The sequence below is a fragment of the Schistocerca gregaria genome, chromosome 5 (genome assembly GCF_023897955.1).
Source record: "Schistocerca gregaria isolate iqSchGreg1 chromosome 5, iqSchGreg1.2, whole genome shotgun sequence".
NCBI lineage: Eukaryota > Metazoa > Arthropoda > Insecta > Orthoptera > Acrididae > Schistocerca > Schistocerca gregaria.
The window spans coordinates 170,239,441-170,264,320 of NC_064924.1; the positions used below are offsets into that span (position 1 = coordinate 170,239,441).

At 41.8% G+C, this 24,880-nt stretch overlaps 1 protein-coding gene across 1 annotated transcript in view; it reads left to right on the forward strand.

Annotated features, from left to right (window-relative positions):
- LOC126273001 (venom dipeptidyl peptidase 4-like) overlaps positions 1 to 24,880 on the forward strand; it is a 238,903-nt gene that overhangs the window by 77,316 nt on the left and 136,707 nt on the right. The window contains exon 7 of the mRNA XM_049976363.1: positions 6,609 to 6,793. Within this exon, the coding sequence (XP_049832320.1) occupies positions 6,609 to 6,793 (185 nt within the window). The remainder of the gene's footprint in view (positions 1 to 6,608; positions 6,794 to 24,880) is intronic.

A 24,880-nucleotide genomic window follows, 5' to 3' on the forward strand; every position in this document is an offset into this window, starting at 1 on the left:
AACTCAGAAATAAGAACTGCAGAGCTGATATTGAGACCAAACGGAACGACCTTGAACTGATAGCTTCTCCCTCCATATGTAAAAGCAGTATATTTTCTTGAGTTCTTGTCTAACTGGACTTGCCAGAACGAACTTCTCAAATAAATACTGGTTAAATAGGATACATCTTGAAATTTCTGTATTAACTCATCGATGTTCTCCGGATGTGTGCGCACAGGTACTATAATTTTGTTAATTTCCCTTGCATCTAATACCAATCGAACTTTCCTCCTGGCTTTGGTACAACAAGCAACGGAGAACAATATGGGCTGTTCGACGATTCAATAAGATTCCAGTTTAACATTTTTTGTATCTCTTCCTGAAGTGGTTGTTTTAATCGCCAGGGAATGGGATAGTGTTTGCGGCAAAACGTGTTATGGGGCTTCATCGGTAATGTACAAACATATCCTCTAATAATCCCGGGCCTTTAATCGAAAACTGACTCATATTCGGTTAATATATTGAATAACTGTTCCCTCTGACTATCCGTTAGGCAATCTGACTCAGCAATCTTCTGTTCGACTGTTTGTCTGAAATCCTCTGCTTGAATTGACTTGATCGGTAGTCGGTACATATTATTATTTTCAGCACAAATCAACTGCACAGCAGCACCACGGAAATATCGCTCATACACTGCCTCCTTTCTCAGTAAGATCAGTGTAACAAATTGATCTTCGATTTTAAAATGCACCTTTCCTTCTACCAAGTCCAACTTGCAATTACAGGCTTGCAGAGTTCCAATGGCAAGAATACACTCTACTAACAACTTTTCCAGTACAAGGAATGTGCATTGTTTAGCTCCATTTCCCAATTTTATCTCTATAAGCGTTTGTATCTTGACGTTCCGGGATTTTGCTCCCACTACACCTATAACTCGGCAATTTTGTACTAGTGGGACAGGGGTTTTCTTAATTTTACTAATTCTGCGAAACAGAGTTCCGGATACTACGTCTGTAGATGAAGCTGTGTCCAATACAACATTGGTTAAAATTCCACCCACTTCTGTGATGATCTCAGACACAGGAACCCTTTTACGTTCGACTACACAGGCCTCTAAGTCTCTCGTCAATTCATTTGTCATTAATTCGCCTTCATTATCTCTCAACATTGCCACGGAATTAATTTCGTTTCAAACAGGTTTGCCCCTTTTGTTTTCCCCGGCCGACTTTACGGAGCATAAAGCGGCCCTCTTCAGTTTAAATGTCGATTATTATTTCCTCTTGAATCATTTACTACTTATGTTATGATTGGTTGTTGTTGATGACTGGTTGTGTTATTTGTTTCAAATCGAGGGTCAGACTTTCTGTACGCATTATTATAGTTCGAAAACTGCTGGTTCTGATAACCTTTTGCATTTCCAAACATTGGGTTGCATCTGCGGCCTGTTCGATTGACTCTGAACCTGCCCCTCGCAGCACTGTTATTGAAGTTTCCATTTCCGTTGAATCTCTGACTGTTACTAGTATAATAATTATTAAATCCGTTTCCGTTCCGGTTTGCGTTTGGCGCCTCAATCGCTATCCTCTGCATAACCGGTTGTCTTGGCCGATGTTCAACTTCCTCGCTCATATCTATAGTTTCAAGCGTAGTCATGAAAGATTCAAGGTCATGCTCATTAATATACAGCATTCTATTTCTGATGCTGGTCGGAAGTCGAGGTTTTAATATGCCAATCACGTCATGTAGAGACATAGGCTTATCCCAGTACCGCGATTTGTTTATATATTTGTCAAAGAATTTCTTTAAAGACCCAAGTGAAAAGGAAAAAGGTTCCGGGTATAATACCTCCTGCCTTAAACGTTCTTGTACTCCTTCGGACAAGTATTTGGATAAAAATGCTCGTTCAAAATCTTCATATGTGTCCCAAGTTGATATCATATCAGATGCTCATATAGCTCCTGACCCCTGAATAGAACCTGTCACGAAACTAACCTTATGCCACTCACTCCAATTTTTTGGCAATACTCCCCTAAAACGTCTTACAAACACTACGGGATGAACATTTTTCTCGTCTGGGTTGTAGATCTGGAATTGACGTTATTTCAGCATTTTCTCCTGAGTATTGCTTTTACAATTACAGTCATTATGACTACCCTGACTGTGTTGTGATTGATGTTGATTGCAAAACCAAAAGTGTGCATTAATGTCCCTTTCTGTACTTGATCGGTTAAATAATGTAGCTTCATTGAAAGATCTCGTTATGGGTTCATTTCCTTGCGTGGAACGCAAATCTTCTCGAGATAGATTTAAAGATCTCTCAATGTTTTCTTTCCATTATTTAAGTTCTTCGCCTATTTGTTCTCTCGCTTCTCGCAAACCTGTATTTAAAGATCTCTCAATGTTTTCTTTCCATTATTTAGATTCTTGGCCTATTTATTCTCTCGCTTCTCGCAAACCTTTATGAAATAAATTTTCTTCAAAACTTTTGGTCATGGATTCAATGGATGCTCCGTCCGTATCCAATATTGTCTGAACAAATGCTTTGCCTTTTCTAACTTAGCTTCGAGAATTTTCCCGCGAGAATGTTTACCTTATGATCAACCTCGTCTTGTCTCTCCTTTATGTTATTTATCCAAATTTTGGATGTCCTTCGGAATCTTGTCTTGTAATTGTCTCAAATGCTGCATATCTGCTGACATCTCATTTACGTGTTGCTTTAATTCATCTTGAACTTCAACTAATACCGGAATTACCGCCATAGAACATTGCATCTGTTCTTGTGCTTGAACTATCTGTGGGATTGACTCGACCTGTTCTTTAATAGTATGAAGCTCAGTAGCAACATACTCGGTTAGCTCTAGGCGTAACTTCCTCGCATTTTCATTACATTTGAGCAGCTAATTTTAATTCTGTCTTTTCATTCTGAATTTTCAATTCTTCCGCAGTTTTATTTAATTTATCATCAGGTTTCTGAAAACTCTCTACTAATTTATTATTTAATTCCGCTTGATTAGCTACTAATTGCTCATTCAACTTTGTTTGAATACCTAGTAATTGTTCCTGGGCTTTCACTTGATTGGCTGCTAATTGTTCCACTTTCACTTGATTGGCTGCTAATTGTTCATTCATTTCCCTTTTAGTCTCTATTTGCGCTTTAGTTAAGTCTGTTACATTTTTGGCTAACAGTGTTAAGTGCTGCATGATTACAGTCAATGGATTTATTTCGTCCTGCTCAGATGACATCGAAACACTTACGCTTTGTTGTGGGGCCTGATTTATGTTGCCGCTAGGCACTACTTTAGTTAAGCTAGCGTCTAATGTTTCACTAACCTTAGAAACAGCTGAGGGCTGTTGTGGTTCGCTCTGCTCTTGCATTGCCATTTTATAAGCCGCCCTAGTAAGAACCATTAATACACAGAACAATAAATATATAAAGTCACTCGCATCTGAGTTAATAATGTCACTGACCTAAACTTTGCATAATACGCCCTTATAATAAACACTTCCTATCTAAAGTTCAACCTAACAGTCACCCAATCAATCTGATTTAAAAATATTCAAAGTCCACCTTTAGACATTTAAATAGTTATTCCAAATTTCTATCTACAAAAATTTAATTGTATATTGTCTGGCCCGAACGACGTTCTCGTAGATTGTGGCGAAATTGTGAGGCCTCGTCTTCTTTTCTCTCGTGCACATGCAACATAAAATTCACACAATGTTTAAGTAATGCTCAAAAATGTGTCCTGTCACAGTGCAGCTAAATTTAATGTTTTTGTGGGATGTAAAATTTAAAAACCTCTCTCACACCGGCGTGATTTAGCTTCACTGCTCAGGATAGTAAAAAGCATGCGTATATTAAGGGAATTTTCATTCACAAAGCAGGCTTTTGACATTCACACAGTTCAATACTGTTCTATTCTGATTAAATTGTGCTTCACTTAAATTCCATAAGGCAGTGAAGCAATTTCGAAGTCTCGGTGCGACGAAAATTATCAGTCGATTCCTAAAACCATGTGTAATAACTATTAACTTTCGGTGATCACATGGGGAAGACCGGAGATCTGCTGGTAAGACCGTGTTAGCCTATTTATTGGAAGTAATAAACTGGATATCTTGAGCATACAAAACGGCAGGTTCATCCAGTGTAAATCAGACGTTCCCCACTGATCCCGTGCAACAAAGCGTAGTAAGCAGACACTGTCAATAATAATGAGTTAAATAATACGCGAACACACTTACTTTAGTTTAGTTCATGTATTAAATTCCTTCTCATACAGAATCGCATCAAGATGGCGACTAGCTCAACAATACATACATATACATCTTCGTTCTTTCACGGCTAATCGGCAAGCACTCCTTCATTCTATTCATAAGAGAAAACATTCCATGGAGTAAATGGACGCTCCAAGGAATAATAGGGCTTGAAACTACTTTGCATTCTTAATCATCGTATATTTAAGTTTAGGAATCGGTAAGATAAGAAGAGATATTTCGAGATATGTACTGAGTTATATAATTTATAAAACTTCTGAAAATATCGCGAAGAGACCGCTGCAAGAGACATTACACTCGGCCATGGATGTGTGTGATCTCCTTAGGCTGGTTAGGTTTGAGTAATTCTAGGGGACTGAGGACCTCAGATGTTAAGTCCCATAGTGCTTAGAGCCGTTTGAACCATTTGGCAATGAAAATCTATGCCGGCCTGTAATTGTAATCAACTTAAAAACCAAAGAAAATCTACTTCAAAAATGTTCAGAAACATATTTTGAGATCAAATAACGATTAATTAAGTAAAGTACAAGAAAGAAATAAACAATGCCTTTAATACAAAAAATGACTAGGTACATGTTCGAATCAATTAAGCACTTATTTTCGTTCATTACAGTCAGTACTTATCTTTTCGTCAAACGAATACTTTTGCACACTTGTTTTTGACATTTAGAACATAGTACGGAAGAATAACCGGTAAAAAGATTACACAGAAGTGGTGTGATAACGTTGTAATAGGAACGGAACTGTAAAGAGAATAGTGACCGATGGGGCAATAAATTAGTCCATGAATGTGGTTAAGAGCTAATCTGCCCGGTGGATTCGATCCAGGATCAGCGCAACTCCCCGAATCCCTGTAGCGGCCTGCCAATGCCCTCGACTATCCGAGTGGTCAAGTTAAGAAAATCACTTTCGTAAAAATGGGGATACAACGTACTGCTCCAGTAGCAAAACAGTAAACTCTATTTCACAAGCAGCAAAAATACCCTCATCCATTATAAGGAGTAAGATACAATGCAAAATAGAATTAGAACTTGAAAAGACTCGTTTGGGTGTTACACCAAAAACAGAGACACGAGGAGCCGTAATAGGACTGCAGAGCTTGCTAGTAAGAATATCAGAATTGAATAGGGATATTCAAATAGCATCTATTGCTTTAGAAATAACATTCAAAAATCTTCATAACACTGAAGATGCACGCTTAGACTGGAAAGACAGAAGAATTATGTTAAACAACACACGAAAACCTGTTTCTGAAGGTAGATATTAACTGAAAGCAACTGAAAGCTAAAATTAGAAAAGGTATCAGACAAAGATGGTCGTTGTCACCATATAACCTTTTCATTAAAAAAAAAAAAAAAAACTATGAACATATTAAGAGAAAAAACACCTAGAGTTGTAGTGTGTGGAATTCCTATTCAATGCACAGCATTTGAGAATAGTAGTGCGTTAATATATGCAGAATAAAAGTATATTCTAAATTTGTAATAGTTATGAAAGAGCTTGAATTTATAATTAACAGAAACAAAACAAAAATTGTGATAGTAGGCAAATAAAAACTGAGGACGAAACATGACATCAACATTGAAAGAAATACAACAAGAAAATCTGTCAAATTAGATTATTTTAGTACCTTAATTAAGGAAAATAAAAGATCCAGCCAGGGAATGACAAAAATAATTTCAATAAGAAAACGTGCTTTCAGCATATGAACATAGCTGTTGGAGAACAAGTCGTTTAATATAGAAAAGAAAAAATTAAGAAAAAATATTATCAAGTCGTTCATCTGGAGTGAAAACTCGACATTGCTGAAAATGATTAGAAAACGCTTAGAAGCTATGGAAATGTATCTTTGGGTACGAGTAGTGAGAACCTTTTGAACAGAAAGAAAAGCCGATGAAGATGTCCTGAAAGGGATCAGTGAGCAAAGAAACCTCATAGCAACTAACCAGAAAAGAAAAACGAAATGTTTTGGTTATTTTGTTGGATATTTATTTAGACCTAAAAACTTTTCGACAGATGTATTGCACGAAAGCATTTTGGAAAAGAACGCCAAGGGGAGGCCACAAAAAAAGAAAAATAGCAGACGCCCTTTTGAAGGTACCTAACTCGCCTTTCAACAGTGTTTAGCCATCTAAGGGTGATTTTGGCGGTAAGGGTACAATATCGAGTTGAAGAAAAAATAGGAAAATATTTTACTTCTACTGTTTCGGCTGGGGTTACACTGAGATGATGATTGTGTACAGCTGTAGTGTGACACTTCTGTTTTCATTACCACAATACGGTGCACCTCACATTTGCTAGATGATTTTCATTTCCTGGCAACACTTTTGTCTGATGTCAGAATCGTGTTCTAGTGTCGCAGTCTGCCTCAAACACGGTGGGCAGGGCAAACATGCTGGTGTGGTCCCCGGACGGCCGCCGAATCGCCTACGGACAGTACAACGCCTCAGACGTCTACTACACCGCCTTCGAGTACTACGACTCAGCTGGGGGTGGAGACTACCAGTACACGAGGTTCCTCAAGTTCCGCTACTCCAAGGTACTGTGCTCTCTACATCCGAGTTGCCATGTGCGGAACCGTTATAGCTATACCAGAAGAAACAACTATAACTGTTTCAGTTCGTGCTTTGCTAGTACATAAGTGTTGTAGGTGTGGTACACAGACTGTGTGGAAAGTAATGTGGAGTAGTTACGTCTCTGCCATTCACAGAAGCTGCATGTCAGACCCCTACTGAGGTGATCATGTGCCTCTGGCAGGATTGCCGAAGCTGCGCCTCCTATTTCAACGCCCACCCTCATTTCTGTAAAACACGTTTCAGTAATTCTTTCTATGCAGATCTAACAAATCTTACAATTTTGTAAATAAGTTTCATAAAACTTAAGGAAGAATGTAAAGTACACACATCAAAAAAAGTTTTGCATCACTACGGTTCCCAGAACTCCTGAGCGTTGACTGTGGATACTGTATCACAGACACAGTTCCTTTGATTGTTCAGAGATGTCACTAAGCCTGCCCAAAGATGTAAACAACCATGCATGAGCACCGCCTATTAGACGGAGGGCGTCCGACAACCGATCAGTTCCAGTCATTCCACCAGGAAGGAGGTACACGGCTCGTGTTCTCTGCGGTTCGACCATGCCTAGACGGTCAATACCGCGGTGCGATCGGGTCCGCATTGTTACTTTGTGCCAGGAAGGGCTCTGAACGAGGGAAGTGTCCAGGCGTCTCGGAGTGAACCAAAGCAATGTTGATCGGGCATGGAGGAGATACAGAGAGACAGGTACTGTCGATGACATGCCTGCAGTGCCTGCAGTGAATGACCGCTATCTGCGGATTATGGCTCGGAGGAACCCTGACAGCAACGCCACCATGTTGAATAACGCTTTTAGTGCAGCCGCAGGATGTCGTGCTACGACTCAAACTGTGCGCAATAGGCTGTATGATGCGCAACTTCACTCCCGCCGTCCATGGCGAGGTCCATCTTTGCAACCACGACACCATGCAGCGCGATGCAGATGGGCCCAACAACATGCCGAATGGACTGGCATCACGTTCTCTTCACCGATGCGTGTCGTATATGCTTTCAACCAGACAATCGTCGGAGACGTGTTTGGAGGGAACCCGGCCAGGCTGAACGCCTTAGGCACTCTGTGCAGCGAGTGCAGCAAGGTGGAGGTTCCCTGGTGTTTTGCGGTGGCATTGTGTGGGGCTGACGTACACCGCTGGTGGTCATGGAAGGTGCCGTAACGGCTGTACGATACGTGAATGCCATCCTCCGACCGATAGTGCAACCTTATCGGCAGCATATTGGCGAGGCATTCGTCTTTATGGACGACAATTTGCACACCCATCGTGTACATCTTGTAAATGACGTCCTTCAGGATAACGAAATCGCTCGGATAGATTGGTCAGCATGTTCTCCAGACATGAACCCTATCGAGCACGCCTGGGATAGATTGAAACGGGCTGTTTATGGATGACGTGATCCACCAACCACTCTGAGGTTTGTTCAAATGGCTCTGAGTACTATGGGACTCAACTTCTGAGGTCATCAGTCCCCTAGAACTTAGAACTAGTTAAACCTAACTAACCTAAGGACATCACACACATCCATGCCCGAGGCAGGATTCGAACCTGCGACCGCAGTGGTCTCGCGGTTCCAGACTGCAGCGCCTAGAACTGCATGGCCACTTCGGCCGAATCGCCGTTGAGGAACGGGACAATCTGGACCAACAGTGCCTTGGTGAACTTGTGGATAGTATGCCACGGCGAATACAGGCATGCATCAATGCAAGAGGACGTGCTACTGTGTATTAGAGGTAGCGGTGTGTACAGCAATCTGGACCACCGCCTCTGAAGGTCTTGCTGTACGGTGGTACAACATGCAATGTGTGGTTTTCATGAACAATAAAAAGGGCGGAATTTATGTTTATGTTGATCTGTATTGCAATTTTCTGTACAGATTCCGGAACTCTCGGAATTTTTTTAAATGTGTGTATGTCTTAAATGTGCCATGTTGTCGAAAAATGCTCCTTGTAGCAAAAAATTCCTAATTGTATGATTCTGCTTATAGGCAGAACTTAAGAACTTCTCCCAATTACCTCTTAAATCGTCTTTCTTTCTTGTTTTATTTCTTTTCAGCCAGTTTTAGCATCTCTAACCCCGCCACCTCCTTCTCCTTCTCGATACGTCATGGTGCGAGTAAGCTTAGCTCCAGCTGACTTCGGTTCTTGCATCGTCTTGAGCCAATCCGTGTAGTAGTGCAATGTGGTCAATCATTTTCCTGCTTACGCATCTGTTTTAACAGACCAATAATCAAGCAGGGACCGCTGTGAATCCTTACGCTACACTACAGAAGAACTGTCTGCCCCTGCAGTGTTTCAATAAACATGTAGGAAGACATAGTCAATGAAGACTAGAAATTCAAAAGGGGCTAAGGACCAAAATAACTTGATACAAATAATACACTATAGGAAGCTGTAATCTGGTAAGTAACTCAGAGAACAACTATTTTTCTTATAGCATCACAAAGAAAATGACAATTTAGAAAAGGACTAAGTCTATTGTTTATGTGCTGTTTCTTCAATGATTACATTAGCCAGATGAGGCGGAATAAGAGTATCAAACACCATCTTATACATTTTACACGCATTTAACCACAAATGTCCTGATAAAACTTCTTGTGTTCTACTGGTAAATATGGTATCACACTTAACAGGCCCTTCTTCTTCTCTGGCGATAAGCACTGGCGGTTGTCAACTTGCTGTAGTTCCATACTTTGGAAATCAGAGACTGATTTGCCTTTCTTCAGGACACTGAATGTTGTCCGCTCTTCCTGCTCGCTAAAGGTTCTTCGTTTTTTGATCTCTCTAGGGGCAGATAATTGAATCCACGTTGCAATTTGTTGTGTTGGCAGAAGAGCCAACATCATGTTACGAGAGGAGGTCGAAATGCACGCGTTTTAGCTCACGCAGGCTGGCGTGAAGAGGGAAGAACTATACTAACATGAGGTCTGGAACATGAGAAGGAATGAGAATTCAGAAAGTGGACGTAATTATTTTGATACTTAACTTTAATCCATTAATGTTGAAGTCGCTCTTGACGGTACATGATTCACAATATTATCTGTTCAGAAGACATTTTTGAAGATAGTATCTAAATATGGCGCCTTAGTAGGTCGTAGCAAATGACGTAGCTGAAGGCTATGCTAAACTGTCGTCTCTGCAAATGAGAGCGTATGTAGACAGTGAACCATCGCTAGCAAAGTCGGCTGTACAACTGGGGCGGATGCTAGGGAGTCTCTCTAGACTAGACCTGCCGTGTGACGGCTCCCCGTCTGCAATCACTGATAGTGGCGACACGCGGGTCCGACGTATACTAAAGGACCGCGGCCGATTTAAAGACTACCACCTAGCAAGTGTGGTGTCTGGCGGTGACACCACACAATTGATGTCAAGAATTGTTGGTGGTGATCTAGTTTTCTGCTGCTGTGTAGAAGTCAAGACAGAGCGAGTCATGTATTTCAGAACTTTGAATTTCTATGGACGAGGTGGTGAACTCACTCGCAACGAAATATTTCACTGTCTTCTTTCTCTTTTCAGTGGTTGCAAAATCTCGATCAAATTCCAGATAGCTGTATCCAGATATGAGATATTTATGGTCAGCATATTCAAACATATCACAACACGCTAGAAACTTGAACATGAATAGAAGGATTTCGTGTTTATTTTGTCCGCAGCAGTTGTCACTCCATACACACTGTTTTTTCTTCATTGTGATACTAGCTACTTTATTCAGAAATGTAAATAAACAGGATGCGATTTCATTGGCTCCCCTACCACCTTCCGTCTCATTCCACATACCCATTGTTGCATCATCAGTGTCGTGCATATGTACACCGAAATTGTAACATGAGAGTTGCTGCTTAAGGAAAGGTACGAACATAACCTGTTGGAGATCTATGTGTAGCGTGCAAGCGTGCAAGTATTACTGTTTGGTAACGTTGCATCAAGTGCATCATTTCTTAAGTGTGATGCGGCCCTTTCGGCTTTGTGATGGTGCAATTCGAGTTCTTTCTTAACTTTGACAGCAATTTGGTGGTTTGTCTTACATTCTAGAACTAATCAGTCACATTTTCTGCTTGTATCTGACAGTGGCTTTCTGAAAGATACGTGCGAAACATCTACAGGGAGAACTTTCCTGTAAAATTTATAAGTTAATACTGAGATCGGAGCTTAAGTAGTTCTTCGTTGGGCGGGCTCTGCTATAGTGACATGTGAACGTGGGCCCGAGAGCTGCCCAATCTGCCGATCTTCATCTGTGAAAGTCCGACCCGATAGCTGAGTCGTTAATACGACCTGATACCCAGAGGACCGACATTTTCCCGCCGCCAAATGTCATGCTATTACGTAGGTCAAAGGGTGGGCGGTCGCTTATCTCTTTCATGAGGGACCTGAATCCCGCCTCGACTTCTGGACCTATTTACGAACAGCCCATGCAGCTTTCGAAAACACGCCTCGTTACCGAACATTATTTGCTAACTATCTTCGAGCGATCTTTGTTAGACCTACACTGAGTTGGGGGTGCCTGGCTCCTCCTCCCCCGGCGATGTCTGAGTTTCAATCGCGTACGATCTATTCTACTTCTGACCTCCGCGTATGGGAGGGCGCGCCGCAGATTGCGCGGATTTTATTTATTTTTGCTTTTCCCTTTTCCTTTCTTTTTCTTTAACCAGAATTTACATTTCTTTCTCTTTCGCCGATGTGTTCATATAATTTCACGATATTAGTGAATAATACAAAAACACATGTAAATAAATAAATAACAACGCCTTCCACTGCTGTTGATTCCTGTAAAAAAAAAAGAGCGCTAATGCGTAAAAAAAGCGCTAACGCAAAAGAAAAAAAAGATGGATAGAGCGTCTGCCATGTAAGCAAGAGATCCTGGGTTCGAGTCCCGGTCGGGGCATTACAAAAATCTTTAAAAAAAAGGCGGCAGCGTGATGGATTTCCGTCTTACGGGCCTGGGTTCGGTTCCTGGCTGGGTCGGAGTTTTTTTCGCTCAGGGACTGGGTGTTGTGTTGTTTTCATCATCATTTCATCCCCATCCGGCGCGCACGTCGCCCAACGTGGAGTCGAATGCAATAAGACCTGCACCAAGGCGGCCGGACCTGCCCCGTAAGGGGCCTCCCGGCCAATGACGCCAAACACTCATTTCCATTTGTGAATTTTCTATTAAATGCTCTACCTCTTTTGTCTTTGAAAACATTATCGCCGGTCTTTTTCTTCTGTGCTGTGATCTCTATTTTTTTCTTTGAAATACCGAAATCATCGAGAAAGGTCTTCTTACATTCCTGTTTATGTACACGCTCACAAGCAGGAACTACGAAAATGTACACTGGCGGCTACTTTCCGTGGAATCTGCGCATTTTCCATTTCGCCGGCGCTGTACTGGACAACGTCGATGAACCTCATTAAGAACGTACGTTGTGCCAGCTTATTTTGCCGGTAGAACGTAGTAAACAAGATCTTGTTATGTCCTCCGAAAAGGATTGACCACAATACATTTGCAGGTAACCTGAAACCAAATATTGTGACACATTATAGTATTACAATACTGTTACTTGTTTTCAGTCATAAGAGTCTCACGTAGATACTCTTATAGTGAAGCATTAAGGTTTAATGTACTGACCCCATACCTGTGTGCTTGGCTGTTGTTTGGGAGGTTTTCCTTTTTCTTTTCCTGTCTTCTATGATGAACCAGACAGTCTGCTTTCCTCATCCACCACTCTCTTACTTACACTTTCACACTGTCTCCTCACTGCTTTTGGACCATCACAGTATTCAGACTCACAACGCAGGGTAACCGCAGCCATCTTCATTAACAAATGTCGACTGATGAACAGCAGAGGGCTGGTGGTAGAACGTGGACACAGCGCATATCGACATTCCTCATGGATTGAACGCCATCTACGAGAGGCTATAGAAAGATAACGGGAGTACGTACGGACAGAGCAGCTCTCGTAAGATAATGGGCTTGACACCTACCTCCTATCGACAGCAAAATCTCGTTTTTCACTAAACTGGTGCTTAGCCCCTTTTGAATTTCTAGTCTTCGTTTACTTAACAGGGCCATACCTGCACCTGCACGGCGTGTGCAGGTACAGCTGCCCATACAGCTTCAACACGATACCACAGTTCATCAAGAGTAGTGACTAGCGTATTGTGACGAGCCAGTTGCTCGGCCACCATTGACCAGGCGTTTTCAGTTGGTGAGAGATCTGGACAACGTGCTGGCCAGGGCAGCAGTCGAACATTTTCTGTATCCAGAACGGCTTGTACAGGACATACAACATGCGGTCGTGCATTATCCTGCTGAAATGTAGGGTTTCCCAGGGATCGAATGAAGGGTAGAGCCACGGGTCGTACCACATCTGAAATGTAACGTCCACTGTTCGAAGTGCCGTCAGTGCGAACAAGAAGTAACCGAGACGTGTAACCAATGGCACCCCGCACCATCACGCCGGGTGATGCGCCAGTATGGCTATGACGAATACACGCTTCCAATATGCGTTCACACGGATGCGATGATCATGATGCTGTAAACAGAACCTGGATTCATCCGAAAAAATGACGTTTTCCATTCGTGCAACCAGGTTCGTCGTTGAGTGCACCATCGCAGGCGCTCCCGTCTGTGATGCAGCGTCAAGGGTCACCGCAGCCATGGTCTCCGAGCTGATAGTCCATGCTGCTGCAAACGTCGTCGAACTGTTCGTGCAGGTGGTTGTTGTCTTGCAAACGTCCCCATCTGTTGATTCAGGGATCGAGTCGTGGCTGCACGATCCGTTACAGCCATGCGTGTAAGATGCCTGTCATCTCGACTGCTAGTGATACGAGGCCGTTAGGCTCCAGCACGGCGTTCCGTATCACTCTCCTGAGGCCACCGATTCCATATTCTGCTAACAGTCACTGGATCTCGACCAATGCGAGCAGCAATGTCGCGATACGATAAACCGGAGTCGCGATAGGCTACAATCTGACCTTTATCAAAGTCGTAAACATGATGGTACGCATTTCTTCTCCTTACACGAGGCATCACAACAACGTTTCACCAGGCAACGCTGGTCAACTGCTGTTTGTGTATGAGAAATCGGTTTGATACTTTCCTCATGTCAGCACGTTGTAGGTGTCGCCACCGGCGCCAACCTTGTGTGAATGCTCTGAAAAGCTAATTATTTGCATATCACAGCACCTTCTTCCCATCGGTTAAATTTCGCGTCTGTAGCACATCATCTTCGTGGTGTAGCAATTTTAATGGCCAGTAGTGTAGCTTTTGTGTCGTTGAAATGATCCCAACGCCTCCAGTTTTAACAATATGGAAACCTCACTCCCTCAGTCGCCTTTGGACATTCTTCGGCAGTGGTTTAAGCATCTTCGAGATTTCTTTTCTTTTCTTCATGATATTGCTCATCAATGAATGCCCAATACACAGTAACATATCCACCTACACCTAGGGCTAGTGCAAAACCACTCACTACAGTGGCTTGCAGGCTTTGCCTCATTTGCAACATTAATTTGCAAGTTGGACAACGTCTGATTGACACTCACCGGATTGTATGTTCTTCCAAAGAGTTTTACACAAATGCTTACAGCTTGTTTCCATATTCGTATGACAAGCAAATATAGGCACTGTTTGACAAAAAAATTGGGCACCCAGAAAAATGGACGAATGTCATTCTAACTTCGCAGACATACACAAAATTACCGTGTATATAAATAGAATTGCAATTCCTTGCGACTGGTAGAACCACCAACAGAGTGCATTAGTGTTGTCGTGTTCGGTGTTGGCGCCAACCCTCATGGGGCATATAAGGAGCGTGAATAGCGTCAGATGTTACGTGTACACTGTGAAGGACATGGAGTTGGCGTGTACTCGTTTGAGACAGGATTGTCAGCACGTGAGAGAATTTGGAACAGACCTCATTGTGGGTCTCAATTTGGCTGGGTGGTCGAATTGTGCAGTATCCATATTTGTAGAGCATTCAGCTTTGCCATCTCCCAATGTTGCGCTGCACGGGAATGTGTGGGGACGCGCACTTGTTTTCAAGCTTCCAACTGACCAGTCTGAACTCCATAAGAGACAATAGTCTTACTGTGCACCAAGTATATCATGTTGTTGTTGCGGTCTTCAGTCCTGAGACTGGTTTGATGCAGCTGTCCATGCTACTCTATCCTGTGCAAGCTACTTCATCTCCTAGTACCTACTGCAACCTACATCCTTCTGAATCTGCTTAGTGTATTCATCATAACCCCTTCAAATCTGCACCTGCCATTCGGCAACAAATAATGAATTCCCTGCAACATTTTGTGCCGGTGTGGTATAAAACTCCACTGTGTGGTGCCTAAAGAAATCCTTTTGTAAGGGTAAGATGTGTAGCCAGGTGCAGATGCCAGAAAAGGTCAAGTATGAGATCCGCCATTACTCTGCGGCTTATGATCGAAAGAATATTGGTCTAAAATCCTTGCAACAGGCTCTCTGATTGGCTCTCAATAATAATTTATGTAGGACATATGCTTTACCATGTGTGCCCGAATGTATACTGTTCGACAGACAAGAGTTAGAAACCTTTCATGGAGTGAGAGAGATTTTCTTCCTTCCTCCCCACGCCAGGCGCTCACAGATTACTCATGACAAAATCAAAGTGAGTAGGAGTGTGATTAATTTATTTATAAAATTATCGTTGGTCGGAACTTGCAGGGTCTGCTGTAGTTGGCCAGTGAGATTCTTGCTGTAGCGTCCTCGTCGCCACTATAGTGTCTTGTATCGCAAGGAAGCAGAGGAGAGAATGTTGTTATAGGTGGCTGGTATCCTCTTTCTACAACACAAATGCACACAGGGATTAATACAATTCTTTATTTACATGAACAGAATACGTAACTTGAATAGAGTCCTTATATATTGGTGGTACTAGCTCATCAGTAATAGTCCTCTTGCACAAAATATCGGGTATTACAAACTCCCTGCTAGTTCTGCTATGGTCACTAATCTGGTAACTATGTACTGTCATCCCCTGTGATGATCAAAACCCCCTCTGCGAGTGTACTGGCAGACGCCAAATGCATGACTGCGTAAGTCAGTGAGACGCTCCGGTCAGCGGCGGCGGCCTAAATACATCTGTCAATAGAGCGTTGGCGGTGTGTTGCTGTGGGTGTGTCTTTGGCCTGTCGTGATAGGCATGCTGATCCAGCGCCTACTATCGATCTTCGAGCTACATCTTTGCGGAATGGTGTGCTGGCGAAGACATACGCAAGCACACTTACACTGGCAGAAACGGGTGCATTAAAAGAAGGTTAAGAAGTAAACACTTTCAGACAGATGAGCAAAGAAAACATTTGCTGATGGGAGGTGGAAGAGTTAAGCCTTGCTGCCAGACGACATATAACGCGAGGCTTACTGTTGTATAGCAGAAGGTTTCCATTTTAGAGCTGGAGTCAGAGTTTCCAGCCGTTATTGCCGCCGCCTTCCACAGTTACTCTGTATTAAAAGTGGTAGAATGAGTCGGCGATGCAATCAGCAGACTGAAGGGGGAACTGGCTGTATCCGCAATTTATTTCATGATTACACTTTTATTGTGTTCACCGAATTGTATCAAGATTATGCTTCACAGTTACAATCCCTTGCTCATTCATTAAATGTTAGCATACATATCACAGTGGATAATTCATATGTTGATGCTTTACTGTCATAAACCACATTGTTACAGGGACCACTTGTTTCTGTTGTAGATAGATAAGCCTCTTTATTAGTATATTCATGTGCAGTGTAGTACATGTATTGAAACGTCCTCTTTGAACAATTATACATGACTGTGCTTAAATTGACACACAATATTTTTAGCGCAACACAATCTGACTTTCAAAAATCCCTACAAAAGAATGGCCCTGACTAACATTAAACTATACCTTTCCCAAATCACTTACCTCACCAAAAATCTTCGTTACTCGAACTACTGCAATACAGCGAGCGCCACTACTGCCAGCTAAATAAAAGATTCAAACTACGGAAGGCACTAACTACTGATAGGTATAGTTAGCAAACGAAAGATTTTAATAGAGAACAAACAATGTATTTACCTTAATAGTCATAATATATATATCAGTTCATGACATCCATTCCTACAAATTTCAAAACTCCGCCATCTCTCTCCCCACATCCACCACTGCTGGCGGCTCACCTCCAACTGCGCAATGCTACGCGCTGTTAACAGCCAACAGCCCAACACTACAATGGCAGACAACAATGCAAACTAGCCACCGACTGCGCACAGCACAGCCAGTGATTATTCATACAGAGCGCTATGTGGCGTTACCAATAAGAAAACCTAAACAGCCTACTTACAGTATGTTCATGCATACTTGGGCCATCCTATCAGTTATTATTCAATAAGAAGTTTCTGTTGCACGGCATAGTATTTTTCTTAAATTTGCATGATCGTATGGCGATCTTCCCTTCCCTATAGGTCACCAGGGAGTGGACTTAAAGCATCTTTGGGCTACGCTAAACGGCTCAACCAGTACTTCATATTAGAATGGCAATGCTCAATTGTGTATAGGCACCTGCAATTACCTTTTTAACTGACCTACACTGATTGTATACCTGCCTAAACTTTTCCATCAGATTAGAATTTAAAAAATCCAGGGAAGTTTGATTAGGACTTGCAGTCTGTGGTGAGTTTCATACAAATTTAATTATGTTTGTAGATAATTCATGTATAGGTTTTGATGAGTAAGTTTACAAATATGAAAATAGGTGACACACAGTAAATGACTGTATTTTTTGACTAAATTGACTAAGAAGCTTCAGTTTTTGCATCGCCAAGTGACCGTAAATTTCAGTGTTTGCTATGAATTTCAACTTGATACCACTACCTTTTACTGAGAAAGAGGGGTCTTAACGGATGGACAGACTGACAAACAACAAATGGTAAATTTTTTTATATGTTATAATTATAAATTTACAGCTCTCAGAGTCCTGCTTTACTTGCATTTTGGAACCATGGTTCTTGTCAGCTTTCATGATTCTAGCTCAACAAGAAGTATCCTATGTTATTTAATGAGGAGTTTTCGAGTATTAAAATTCGTCTATACCCCACAACCCACCTTGCGATGTGTGGCGGAGAGTACTTTGTGCACCACTGTCACTGACCCCCAATCCCTCCTTCCCTGTTCTATTCGCAAATTGTTCATGGAAATAACAATTGCTGGTAATCCTCTCTGTGCACTCGAATCTGTCTAACTGTATCTTCATGTCTTTTCGCGAAATGTATGTAGGAGAAAGCAATATATTTGTTGACTGTTCTAGTTACGTACACTTTAGGCACTTTAACAATAAACCATACAGTGATGCTGAACGCTTCTCTTGCACCATCCGCAATTGCAGTTCGTTAGTCATATCTGTGACTCTTTCGTTCTTGCCAAGTGACCCTGCAACGAAAAGAGCTGCCCTTCTTTGGATCTTCTCTATTCCCTGTATCAGTCCTATCTCTTACAGATCCCATATTGACGAGCAATATTCAAGTTTTAGTCGAATGAGTGTTATGTCAGCTACTTCCTCTGTTCGTGGACTACATATTCTAAGGATTCTCCCACTGAATCTCAGTTTGGTGTCTGCTTTTTCCACAATTAAGTTTATGTGATCATTCCACTTCAAATCGCTTCGTGTGCACACTTGCTAGGTATTTTATGCCAGTAACTGCTTCCAATAGGTGTTCTGGAATCTTGTAGTTATATAATAACAGGTCTGTGTATTCGAATTATGATGAGGATCAGTTGCCACTCTCTTCTCGAAGCGGAAATCCTCTGCAGGTCTTTCCGCATTTAGTTACAATTTTCAGATGTAGTGACTCCCATCTATACTACAACAGCATCTGTGAAAAACCGCATGGAACATCCGACGCTATTTACTATGTCATTTATCTATACGGTTTAAAGTAAAGGTGCTATAACACTTCCCTGAGTCACCACTGAAGTATGTGACATAAATGGCTGTATCTTCAGAGTGCCTTGACTTAGAAACGTACATTTTTTACACCATCAAGGAACTGTAGACCTCACTATTTGATATATATTTCAACTGAAAAGCTCTACCAGTTCCTGAGAAAAAGAGGTCTTAACAGTTGGACAGACAGATGACAAAATTATCTTATAATGATTCCATTTTTACCGACTGATATAGAGAACACTAAAATGACTAGATTTTTGTAAGTAATATTAGTATCTTATTAGATATGTTTTAAACATTGTGCAAAAAAATGCACCATCGTTAAAATACAATCATTCTTGTGCTATATCAACCACACTTAGGTCAATTCTTAATACTATAGTTGTGATTACAGCACGATCTGAATACTTCTTTCAAAAAATTTACAGACATTAAAGAAACATGAATTTACTGTCGAAACATACAATTTTCAGGAAAGGGTCTGTACAATACCAGCATGTCGATGTAGGCAGTCTTCTACAGTGTTATGAAACACCACTTCATTCCTTGCAAGGTCTGTGTCACACAGTCCCATCTCATCTGTTTGCGATGTGAGTAGCACACCATTCGAATCCAATTAAAGCCCGCAGCTCGTGGTCGTGCGGTAGCGTTCTCGCTTCCCACGCCCGGGTTCCCGGGTTCGATTTCCGGCGGGGTCAGGGACTTTCTCTGCCTCGTGATGGCTCGGTGTTGTGTGATGTCCTTAGGTTAGTTAGGTTTAAGTAGTTCTAAGTTCTAGGGGACTGATGGCCATAGATGTTAAGTCCCATAGTGCTCAGAGCCATTGAATCCAATTAAAGGCTTGACCCACACTTACAAAAAGCACACTTACAGAGGGTGTAATCAGAATCTGCAGCAGTAGCTGCGTGTACTAGATATGAGAGAGGAGAGGGATGACACCACGTATCTATATTTAAATAGAGACAAGCTTATACATTCTAGAGACATGATGCCAAGACGAAACTTCCATTTTTACACAGAAGGAATACTTTGGCAGCAAAAGTCAAACTGGAAAAAACTGGCAATGAAGCGCTAGAAAGAATTTCTAGGACATATAAAAATCATACGGATTACCATATAAAGTGGAACTGGTCGACATTGACACAGATATTCCAATGGACCATTGTGTGGGCTACTATAAAAGATTCGTGTAGACTGCTATTAGGTTATGGATGTCGGTATAATGCAAGATTTTTAACAAAATGGTGATGTTTGACTACCTAACATCGAATCATAACCTCTTTCAGCCAGAAGGAGACTACCAAGGAAATGGTGCTGTTCTGTTTAACAGAATGAGCTCAACATTTAGACTAAAGATATATCACAAATTTACATGTCAAATCACAAACCCATTGGTGAAAGAAGTTACCGTTAACCAGTTTATCAATTTTGTGAAGTGATCTGATAGTCATCTCCTAGAAAGTTTTACATCTTTCCAGGCCAAAGAACACGGTATTAACAGGCTTGAAGCTACGATTCATAACTGTGGTATGGAGGCTTAGCTTACAAAACTACTTCGTTTTGTAAATCGTCTATTGGGGCAATAAAAACACCGCAAAATAACTGATGTGTAAGTAAACCTTCCAGACAGTGAAGATCAAGAAAAGATTATAAACTATGTTCTGTCGGCCAGTAGCTTCAATTATTTACGCATAAACTATGTGGAAATTCGTAACAGATTCCAACAAAAACGATGTAAGTATTATATGGAAGTGTTATATTAAAGCAGGAGAAAGATTCTTCCACATTGAACATTGTTCACCACAATACTATCACTTATAGATATTGCCCAATTAGGACTGTCTCCTACAGTGTTAGGCCACAGTTGTTAAGAGAAATAACCAGTGTATCGAACAGACTTTAACCATTCCCTATTAAAGATTTCGAGTACTGATACACATTTGTAGCCCGCTATTGTGACTGAGTGGTTGTATAGCAGTAAAAAATACATATGACTCATGGACAACATTGGGGTGATGACTGATAGTATGTGTACCATGGCAAGCATAATGTATGCAACCTCTCTTTAGTATAGTTGTTACATCTTCTGCGTACCATGGCAAGCATAGTACATGCAACCTCTCCTTAGTATATTTGTTACATCTTCTAAGTGTTCGGGTAATAAAATGTGGTGCTGTGTGACAGATGGCAGTACACTTTACTTTACATGATATTTTGGATTTCAATTACATAAAAGATAAGTAGACGTTTTTATAGTGTGTATAGTCTGCACTGCATTAGAGATAAGCAGTCACAAACACTGTGCCAGAGTTAGCAAAAACGCCTATATATATAGATATATATCCAAAGGATGTAGCTGTTTTTCGCCAAGGAAATCGCACGTCAGCATTCTGCACTGTTGTTGTTGTTGTGGTCTTCAGTCCTGGGACTGGTTTAAGATTTCTAATATCTACATAGTTCAGCTCTTAATGTAACGGCTATGATTGCATCATGATCTTAATGCTTCATTCGAAAAAACTGATCTGTACCACACAGTCCTGTATCATCCGTAAACAAATGTTTTGCAACCTGGGAATAAGGTGACAGAGACAACTTGCACACTGCACTAAGTCAGTAGCGACTTAATGCTGTATCAAGATGTGTTGTATGGAAAAATATTCGATTCCGTTGCCACACAAATTACCTGTAACATAGCATATATAATTTGTTGCCTATATCCACATGTGATATTACTTCAGTAGCATCACAGTGATTTATAGACACCCTATAGAGCAGTACACACAGAAGTAATAGCTTTTTGCAATGAAAGCTTGGTATCAACTTTGCAGCGACCCGAAGTAGAATGAGTACATAAAGTTATAGCAGATGCTGGGCTGAGGGAAATCTTAAGGTAATGTAATTCATCCAAAAAAAAAGGAGTGGTTCACAAAACACTAATGATAAGATAGCATTACGTAATTGGTGGTGACTAACCGCACCCGTATAAATGAACCAGAGAATAGCGTTAAAAGTTCTGTGTCACTGTTAATAACTTATCAGGTTGCTATACCTCGAAAAAAGACTACGTATTTATCCGGAAACACTATTGGGTAAATTTAAAGAAACTGTATTCAACGTAGTCTGTGATATACAATGCAGCCACGATCGTACGTCTCATGTAGCGATCGTAAGAATAAGATAAGACAGAGATTACTGGCACGTAAATAGGCATATAAACAGTCCTTTTTTACCCCGTTAGTGCATGAAAAGAAATCGTTAATATTGTGCACCAAGATCTGCAGAGGATTGACGATTGTTACAGAGAGGGCATACACGTAAACATAACTGTTGCACAAAACAGGCGAAGAGATCCAGAACTGTATGGTTACGCTATTGGTGGAAACAGTGACTATCTTAAGATACTAGGGAGTAAGCACTAGGAGCGACATAAAGTCGAATGACAAATAAGGATATGTAACTCATCTACGAAAGAAGCGGTTCACAATAAACTTAATTGACTGGTTTTTTTGTGAGTATTGCTCTTCAGCTTGCTGTGTAGTGTTATAATATGCACATTTGTCTGGTTTCTAGTTACGGCAAATTAAATGTTATACGGTTTCTGACGTGGCGGTGCGTATTAGTTACACCTAAGTTGTGTATGTAATCCTTTTGTTGCACTTGGTTTTGACATGTAGCAACTACAAAATGAATATGTATTGTAATTAGATCTGCCGCCATGCGCATGTGCACTGGCCATGTAGTACGTACAGGAGTGACAGCAGTGATAGCAGGCTACTCTCCGTATCGTGTCAGTGTTTAAACAGAGGACTTTGGTTAAACGATAGACTGGTACTATTACTTCGCGATCAGAGTCACCGAGAATATTACGAAACCCATAGATTAGCTCTTGAATATAACAGAGAGATGAAAAACCAGCCCCAGGAATTAGATAGGTCGATACCAAAACGTCGGAGGACTGCTACAAACTGCAGAGGATGGGGAACTGTTAGATGGTCCTGGACGCACGTAAATGAAACTTAGTGCATATGGGCGGGCACGCATGTTGCCGAGGTTGTTGCGACTATGCTGCTGACCTTTCACTGGGAAGCTCTGACACATCCTCCATACAGTCCCCATCTCTGGCCGTATTTTTGGAGCTCTGAAAAAAGACATTCGCGGTAGTTGATTTGTTGTGGACGATGAGGTGCACGCCTGGGTACAACCCTTGTTCCGGAGCTAACCGCAAACATTTTTCCACGAATGCACTGACTGCCTTGTCTCACAGTCGGGTAAACATGTTAATAATTATGGGGTTACTTCTGAAATAATAAACAGTTTACATTGAAACGGTGCAGTAGTTCCCGCTCCATAAGCAGCAGGTTTCGCTGCTCGCTCGCACCGGGGAATACAAACACAGACGGCTCCGCAGCGAATTTTGTTACACGACGCGGCCGGCCGCGGGTGCAAAAGAACCCATGTGGACGGGTGGAAAGAAATGTGTCAGGCTTCATAATACGTATTTATATGTGTCGTGTATTATACATTTCTTGTATGTGGATGTGAATCTGCACATGAACTTTCCTTATCCTCCTCACATCTTTCCGTAAAGCAAGGCCAAATCTTAGTTGGGAAGTAGTTCTGTAGTATAGCAGTGCCAACCTTACTCCTGGGCAGGGGATCAGAGAGACAGCACAGGCAGGTAAAAGTCAAAGACGTTCCAGTGGCACAAGATCTGGGGTGGAGAGGTTGGTCACGGCCAAGTGGTTCGACCACTCCCTCCACCGGGGCCCAGGAAGACCTCCGGGTGCCCGCCATGTTATGGGAGTGTTGCAGAAGACATGTAAGTGAGCAGACGTTCCTTCAGTGCGTCTGTCTCAATGTTCAAGCATGGAAGAGAGGTATTTGAATATTTGTACTATTTCTTTTATTTCCAGTTTTGGATTGTGTAAGGAAATGAATGTTCTCATTTAATTTCGGAAATTTGCCCCCTGTGTTAATGTATGTGGTCCCCAGTTTGCCCGTTATCCTCCTCACATTGTTGAAATGAAATGTCGTGTGACTAGGGCCTCCCGTCGGGTAGACCGTTCGCCTGGTGCAGGTCTTTCGAGTTGACGCCACTTCGGCGACCTGCGCGTCGACTCACATAGTTGATGTCCCATGTAAAATTTTGGGAGACTTTGGTGGTATACATCTGGCCAACGCAATTCCGTCTTGCCCGTAGAAATGTACGTGCAGATTAGTAAATAATATACCCGAGCTATAAGTTGTAAACTGGAACAATTGCTGCAATCGCTATAAAGTCGAAAGATAATGTTAAAAATAAATAGTTAATCAGTTGTCATCAATCTTTAACATATCTTAAAAATCACAAAGAAGTAAAGTTAAAGGAACTCACTTAAAATAAAAGATATAGAATGCAGGGACCCACACATCAGCGTGTGAGCCCTCCAGCCCCTTGCCTAGTATCATACAGAAAGGGCACGCTCTATAGGTAGCGCTCTCAAGCTCCCCTCCCCAGTTATCCGTTGCGCAATTTTCATTCAGGGCTTGACGAAATCAACTTACAAAAAATGGTTCAAATGGCTCTGAGCACTATGCGACTTCACTTCTGAGGTCATCAGTCGGGTAGAACTTAGAACTACTTAAACCTAACTAACCTAAGGACATCGCACACATCCATGCCCGAGGCAGGATTCGAACCTGCGTCCGTAGCGGTCGCTCGGCTCCAGACTGTAGCGCCTAGAACCGCACGGCCATTCCGGCCGGCGAAATCAACTTACATCTGGCGTCCCTAAGCAAGGAGGTTAGACGGTAATCTTTCAACTTACCTCGTACATCCATAGTTGAAATGGAGGACAGTGGGATGTCAGCTGGTATAAATTCGTATAAAACATGAAGAAATTCCTCCAGCTGTATTTAAGGTGTCGATTTTATTTTGGCAACTAGTTTCAACCTTGTAAAAACGTCATCTTCAGCCTCATACACTTGTTGACGTCAACTGCGTGCCGCTGATACTAGAAGTCAGTGGTGAGATACGGACGTGCTCCGTGTGGAGGGTGGTTAGTAATTAGTACTAGTCACGGGGTACGTCCGTATCTCACCACTGACTTCTAGTATCAGCCGCACGCAGTTGACGTCAACAAGTGT